This window comes from Cololabis saira, chromosome 19 (assembly GCF_033807715.1).
Source record: "Cololabis saira isolate AMF1-May2022 chromosome 19, fColSai1.1, whole genome shotgun sequence".
Taxonomy (NCBI): Eukaryota; Metazoa; Chordata; class Actinopteri; order Beloniformes; family Belonidae; genus Cololabis; species Cololabis saira.
Genome location: NC_084605.1, coordinates 6,125,882 through 6,133,749, shown reverse-complemented (window position 1 = coordinate 6,133,749; position 7,868 = coordinate 6,125,882). Strand labels below are relative to the sequence as shown.

Sequence of the window (7,868 nt, the reverse complement as noted above, 5' to 3'; positions counted from 1 at the left end):
CCCACTGTGGGCCGGCCGGATACTTCCAGTACACCCTGTTCATGATCACCAGTAAAGGCTACATCAAGGCGTCCATGGAGCCGCTGGTCAACGGCATCGTCAAGGTCAGTTGGTCCTCCAGATAGATAGATATGTTTTATTGTCTCCATGGGGAGATTTGTTTGCAGCAAAAGACACACATGGCAATTTGACAAACATAGTATAAAAGCAGGAACACAGAACAGTTAAGCCGGGCAGACACTGTGCGATTGTCGGCTGTTTTGAATCGATTTTCCAGTCGTGCGGCTATTTTTTGGATCGGGCCGGATTTCGACCCAATCGTTGGTCGTGCCTCGTGCAGTAAACGTGGGGTAACGACGAGAGATTAACACCTCACGACGAGAGAGTAACACCTCACGACGAGAGATTAACACCTCACGACGAGAGATTAACACCTCACGACGAGAGATTAACACCTCACGACGAGAGATTAACACCTCACGACGAGAGATTAACACCTCACGACGAGAGATTAACACCTCACGACGAGCTCCCGATCCCGAATCGTGAGGTCGCAAGAAAATCAAGCGTATTTGAAATCCTGGTCGCTCCTCGTGAAGGAATCGCACAGTTGAAGCAGCTACGACCCGATTTGCCTCATCCTTTCACAGAGAGCATGTACAATCTCTGATGTCACGTCAAAAACTATTATTTGTGGTTTAAAGTGTTTCAAATTCACATTACAAATCATGTTTTAATAGCAGAAAAAAAAGACTGCATTTCCCACATCTGCCCAGACAATTCCTTGTCCAATCACGACGTTGTCTAATCTTTTTTCATTTATCGCCACACAGAATGGAACAAATTGCTAACGCAGAACCATAATTCAGGCTTAAGGCAGCGCGTTTGTTTTTGCTGAGCATCTTTGGTGTCTCCCACTTCGGGGTTCCTCCTCTTCCACTTCTTTTTGACGTTGCAGTTCCAGTAACAGAAGTCCGACGTGAGGATTATGAACGTATAGTGTGAGAGGACGGGTCGCCGTTGATAAAAAATGAATTTTGCTTCCTGAAATCAATGGTCATTTCCTTTGTCATTAAGGTTTACTAAGCGAACGGCGCTAACGCAGCTCAAACAGCAGGTGTATCCGCCCCTTTAATCTGATTGGTTTAGAGTAAATCGCCCCCCACGTGGGGTGCGCTCTTATGATTGACTGAAACAAAGGAAGACACCTGATTGGTTGCAGATCCTTCCGTGTTAAAAAAAACCTATTTGTGGATCGAGTCACGTCAGGGGAGTCTCAAAAGTCACACGCAAATGCAGCACAGCTCACAGACAAAAAAACGTTTGTAAATCAGGTTATATTTGTGTGTGCATCAAAAATACATTTGTATATCTTGTGCTACGCACGTGTGAATTTTTCCGTGCATTTTTGAAACTTGTCCTGTGCATTTGCGGATCGGTGTGTGCATTTGTGAAACTTGTCCTGTGCATTTGTGAAACGGTGTGTGCTCCATAAAGAACTTGCCCACTCCTCTCCATCATGCAGGAAGCTCACTAATGCAGTATCACCAGCGTATTTAATAAAGTGTCTGTTGGAGAAAGTGCTTGTGCAGGAGTTTGTGTACAGAATAAATAACAGTGGGGATAAAACATATATAAAATATATATATATATATATTAATATATAATATATAATATATAGGGGCAGCACGGTGGCTTAGTGGTTAGCACTGTTGCCTCACAGCAAGAAGGTCCCCGGTTGGACTCCCAGGCCCGGCAGGGGCCTTTCTGTGTGGAGTTTGCATGTTCTCCCCGTGCTTGCGTGGGTTTTCTCCGGGTACTCCGGCTTCCTCCCACAGTCCAAAAACATGCATGCTAGGTTAATTGATGATTCTAAATTGCCCGTAGGTGAGAGCGTGAGTGTGATTGTGAGCATGGTTTGTGTGTCTATATGTGGCCCTGTGATAGACTGGTGACCTGTCCAGGGTGTAACTCCTGCCTCTCACCTAAAATGAGCTGGGATAGGCTCCAGCAGACCCCCGTGACCCCGCAAGGGATAAAGCGGGTAAGATAATGGATGGATGGATGGATATAATATATATAATAAGAGACAAAAAGAGGACGATTGACTACAACAAAGAAAAGTGGTTTTGGGGATTTGTACTTAGAATAGAATAGAATAGAATAGAATAGAATATTGTCAATATACATGGGTACAGCGACATTAAAAGCAGCATCACCTCTCATCACTTCAGGTGTAAAACTTGATTTAAACATTAAATAAGATTGAATTTAACTTAACAATTAAATGTCAAATATTTGTTTGTTATGCATTGATTTTTTAACAATACTCAACTCAACTTTATTTATAAAGCGCTTTAAAACAACCACAGCTGATACAAAGTGCTATACATAAGAGGACAAACAATCAACAGCAAAAGACAATAAAAACAATTAAATAAACTAATAAAATTACATAAAACCACTAGAAACAGGGCGAGGTCTCATACTGGGTTAAAAGCCAATGAGTAAAAGTGGGTTTTGAGGTGGGTTTTAAAAGCAGACAGTATATATATATATATATATATATATATATATATATATATATATATATATATAGGAAAGAAAAAGGAAATATAACGAAAAATGTTGAGTTTGATTGACATACCCGTAGGCGGTGGTAATTTTATTTTAATGTTATTTTAATTTTATTTTAGTTGTTTTTATTCACTTAGTTGTTGTTTTTTTTTAATTATTATCTTTAATTCATGTTATTTGTGAAAGGGGCAGATCAGATAAGATTCTTTTTCTTTCTGCTCCCTTTTCATTCATAAGTTAGGAACATTTGTATTTGTATTGAATTGTTTTGTTTTTTGAATGAAATAAAGAATAAAATGAAGTGAAATGAAAATGAAAATGAAAATGAATATATATATATATATATATATATATATATATATAAAATAAAACACTAATTTACAACATTTATCACATGAAGCTTTTCTTTGATCAGCATGAATTGTTTCTCCGTTGTACGGTGGAGTCAGATTGTTGCGTCTGTCTTCCAGAGCATAGACGTGGCCCACCGGAACATGAGGCCCGGCAGGATCTACAGGAACCGAGGACATGTGGACGACAGCAGCCTGAACAGAAGTCCTCACTCGTACCTGAACAACCCCGAGGACGAGAGGCACAGGTACGCTCACGCTGTCACGGGCTAACCTGCTAACACCAAGTCGAGTCATCCATCAATCAGTGCTGTTATTGATCCGTTCAGGTATAAATCGAACACTGACAAGCAGATGTTGGTGCTGAAGTTCACGGATCTGGATGGAGACGGGATCGGGATGCTCAGGTAACATCAAGCTCCGGTTAGTAACTTCTAGATCACCAAAAACATATTTATACTGGGAGAACTAGGGTTGCCACCCGTCCCGTAAAATACGGAATTGTCCTTTATTTGAGAAAAAAATGTTGCGTGCCGTATTGAACTAATACGGGACACGATTTGTACCGTATTTTCATTAACTTTTACACCATATTCTAGTTGAATTATTGAAATAAATTAACTTTTACACCATATTCTAGTTGAATTATTGAAATAAATTAACTTTTACACCATATTCTAGTTGAATTATTGAAATAAGTTAACCTTTACACCATATTCTAGTTGAATTATTGAAATAAATTAACTTTTACACCATATTCTAGTTGAATTATTGAAATAAATTAACTTTTACACCATATTCTAGTTGAATTATTGAAATAAATTAACTTTTACACCATATTCTAGTTGAATTATTGAAATAAATTAACTTTTACACCATATTCTAGTTGAATTATTGAAATAAATTAACTTTTACACCATATTATAGTTGAATTATTGAAATAAGTTAACTTTTACACCATATTCTAGTTGAATTATTGAAATAAGTTAACTTTTACACCATATTATAGTTGAATTATTGAAATAAATTAACTTTTACACCATATTATAGTTGAATTATTGAAATAAGTTAACTTTTACACCATATTCTAGTTGAATTATTGAAATAAATTAACTTTTACACCATATTCTAGTTGAATTATTGAAATAAGTTAACTTTTACACCATATTCTAGTTGAATTATTGAAATAAGTTAACTTTTACACCATATTCTAGTTGAATTATTGAAATAAATTAACCTTTACACCATATTCTAGTTGAATTATTGAAATAAATTAACTTTTACACCATATTCTAGTTGAATTATTGAAATAAATTAACTTTTACACCATATTCTAGTTGAATTATTGAAATAAATTAACTTTTACACCATATTCTAGTTGAATTATTGAAATAAATTAACTTTTACACCATATTCTAGTTGAATTATTGAAATAAATTAACTTTTACACCATATTATAGTTGAATTATTGAAATAAATTAACTTTTACACCATATTATAGTTGAATTATTGAAATAAGTTAACTTTTACACCATATTCTAGTTGAATTATTGAAATAAGTTAACTTTTACACCATATTATAGTTGAATTATTGAAATAAATTAACTTTTACACCATATTATAGTTGAATTATTGAAATAAGTTAACTTTTACACCATATTATAGTTGAATTATTGAAATAAATTAACTTTTACACCATATTATAGTTGAATTATTGAAATAAATTAACTTTTACACCATATTATAGTTGAATTATTGAAATAAGTTAACTTTTACACCATATTCTTCACCTGGCTATATTATACATCTGGGCTGATGTGGACATATGTAGCATAGGAGGATATTTCAGATGCTAGTATGGTTGTCTGTCTGTACAGTCATGCAAGTTCAATGCTATTAAAGCACTTTAAACTTTAAATCAAAGCATTTAGTTTTTTCATATAAAATAAACACATTTTAATTCAGTTTAGAAGTTTTGGGGCTTTTTTTTTGGCTCCTGCGCTGCTGAAATCAGGGCGTCCCTTATTTCTATTTCTGAAAGGTGGCAACCCTAACTGTTACTGGTTTATACCTGATAGAAGTCAGAATGTTGCACCTGATCTTCAGTGTTTTCCTGTGGCGCTGAAAGTTACAGATGTGTGAGTTCTGGTCCCTGTGGAACTGATACTCAACATGGTTCGTGATGGTTCTCTCTCCCGGCAGCTGGTTCGCCGTCCACGCCGTCAGCATGAACTACACCAACCGCATGGTGAGCAGCGACAACATGGGCTACGCCTCGTACCTGCTGGAGCAGGACAAGAACCCCGGGGAGCTGCCTGGACAGGTGACCTTCATGTGGAACAGGATCCGAGTCTGTTGAGCAGATTAAATGTTCCTGCAAAATACAGAGAAATCACGAGACAGAAGGCTGGTGAAGCTTCTCAAAGCCTCGCTTCTGCCCTATTTATTAATACGATGTATTTTCAAATTGCAGCATAACTGTTTACCTATAATGTACCTATAATAAATTGATAATAATTGATTTGAATTAAATAATAATAATTGATAATAATACCTATAATAAATTGACTTCATGACCTTTAAATTGTTAATTTAAGTATCCCTTTTACATCGCTGTACTGTTTTACCGAGCAATGCGCCAACTAGTAGCATGAGGGTAGGGTTGCCACCTTTCAGAAATAGAAATAAGGGACGCCCTGATTTCAGCAGCGCAGGAGCCAAAAAAAAAGCCCCAAAACTTCTAAACTGAATAAAAATGTGTTTATTTTATATGAAAAAACTAAATGCTTTGATTTAAAGTTTAAAGTGCTTTAATAGCATTGAACTTGCATGACTGTACAGACAGACAACCATACTAGCAACTGAAATAGCCTCCTATGCTACGTATGTCCACATCAGCCAAGATGTAGAATATAGCCTACAGGTGAAGAATATGGTGTAAAAGTTAATTTATTTCAATAATCCAACTAGAATATGGTGTAAAAGTTAATTTATTTCAATAATCCAACTAGAATATGGTGTAAAAGTTAATTTATTTCAATAATCCAACTAGAATATGGTGTAAAAGTTAATTTATTTCAATAATTCAACTAGAATATGGTGTAAAAGTTAATTTATTTCAATAATTCAACTAGAATATGGTGTAAAAGTTAATTTATTTCAATAATCCAACTAGAATATGGTGTAAAAGTTAATTTATTTCAATAATCCAACTAGAATATGGTGTAAAAGTTAATTTATTTCAATAATTCAACTAGAATATGGTGTAAAAGTTAATTTATTTCAATAATCCAACTAGAATATGGTGTAAAAGTTAATTTATTTCAATAATTCAACTAGAATATGGTGTAAAAGTTAATTTATTTCAATAATCCAACTAGAATATGGTGTAAAAGTTAATTTATTTCAATAATCCAACTAGAATATGGTGTAAAAGTTAATTTATTTCAATAATTCAACTAGAATATGGTGTAAAAGTTAATTTATTTCAATAATTCAACTAGAATATGGTGTAAAAGTTAATTTATTTCAATAATTCAACTAGAATATGGTGTAAAAGTTAACTTATTTCAATAATTCAACTAGAATATGGTGTAAAAGTTAATTTATTTCAATAATTCAACTAGAATATGGTGTAAAGGTTCATTTATTTCAATAATTCAACTAGAATATGGTGTAAAAGTTAATTTATTTCAATAATTCAACTAGAATATGGTGTAAAAGTTAATTTATTTCAATAATTCAACTAGAATATGGTGTAAAAGTTAATTTATTTCAATAATTCAACTAGAATATGGTGTAAAAATTAATGAAAATACGGTACAAATCGTGTCCCGTATTAGTTCAATACGGGACGCAACATTTTTTTCTCAAATAAAGGACAATTCCGTATTTTACGGGACGGGTGGCAACCCTACATGAGGGTGTAACTACAACTTAAATAAAGTCCCCAAAAATCATTCTTTTTATCGCACAGAAAGCAAAACATACGTCATGCGTTGGTGTGTGTGTGTGTGTGTGTGTGTGTGTGTGTGTGTGTGTGTGTGTGTGTGTGTGTGTGTGTGTGCGTGCGTGCGTGCGTGTGTGTTTTAGGGAGGTTTTGTTGCAGGTTTCTCCTCCAGTAACCTCGGAGACGTCACTCCGAACACCCGAGGACCTCACTGCGTGAACACGGGCCAACCCTGCGACTACCTGAACGCCTCCTGTCCTGTTGGAGGGGTAAAAACACACACACACACGCGCACGCACGCACGCACGCACGCACGCACACACACACACACACACACACACACACACACACACACACGCACGCACACACACACACACACACAGCAGTAAACACGTGTGTGTCTGTCAGACTAAGATGTGCCAGGGATTCGGACCCGGAGGAGACATGTTTGAGAGCACCAGGATCATCGGACACAGCGTCTACATGAAGGCCAGGGTGAGTTTCTGGTTCACCTACGTCGTGGGGACACGCTGAACTTTTATCTGTGTAGTCAAGGAAAATTATGACTAAATATCGTCGTCAACGAACCTTTATCACCTGAGGAAAACGAGACGCAACAAAAATGTTGGTCATGTGATGATAATGATAATTAAATATATAATGCAATATTGTAGACCAGGGGTCGGCAACCCAAAATGTTTTAGAGCCATATTGGACCAAAAACACAAAACACAAAAATGTCTCGAGCCGCAAAAAAATTAAAAGTCTTGTATCAGCCTTAGAATGAAGGCAACACATGCTGCATATTTCTATATTAGTTATAACTGGGGGAAGATTTCTTTTCATTATGCACTTCAAGAAAAAAGTCGAAATGTCCAGAAAAAAGTTGAAATTTTGAGAAAAGTCGAAATGTTAAGAAAAAAGTCGAAATGCCGAGAAAAAAGTCGAAATGTCAAGATTAATGTTGAAGTAGAATCTTGAGACAAAAGTCG

At 35.6% G+C, this 7,868-nt stretch overlaps 1 protein-coding gene across 2 annotated transcripts in view; it reads left to right on the top strand.

The window, feature by feature from the left end:
* asah2 (N-acylsphingosine amidohydrolase 2) overlaps positions 1 to 7,868 on the top strand; it is a 38,478-nt gene that overhangs the window by 15,244 nt on the left and 15,366 nt on the right. For both annotated transcript variants that reach the window (XM_061707837.1, XM_061707836.1), the window contains exons 5-10: positions 1 to 104; positions 3,048 to 3,175; positions 3,257 to 3,334; positions 5,130 to 5,250; positions 7,020 to 7,145; positions 7,285 to 7,371. The exon at positions 1 to 104 is cut by the window's left edge and continues 73 nt beyond it. In XM_061707837.1, coding sequence (XP_061563821.1) covers positions 1 to 104; positions 3,048 to 3,175; positions 3,257 to 3,334; positions 5,130 to 5,250; positions 7,020 to 7,145; positions 7,285 to 7,371 — 644 coding nt within the window. The remainder of the gene's footprint in view (positions 105 to 3,047; positions 3,176 to 3,256; positions 3,335 to 5,129; positions 5,251 to 7,019; positions 7,146 to 7,284; positions 7,372 to 7,868) is intronic.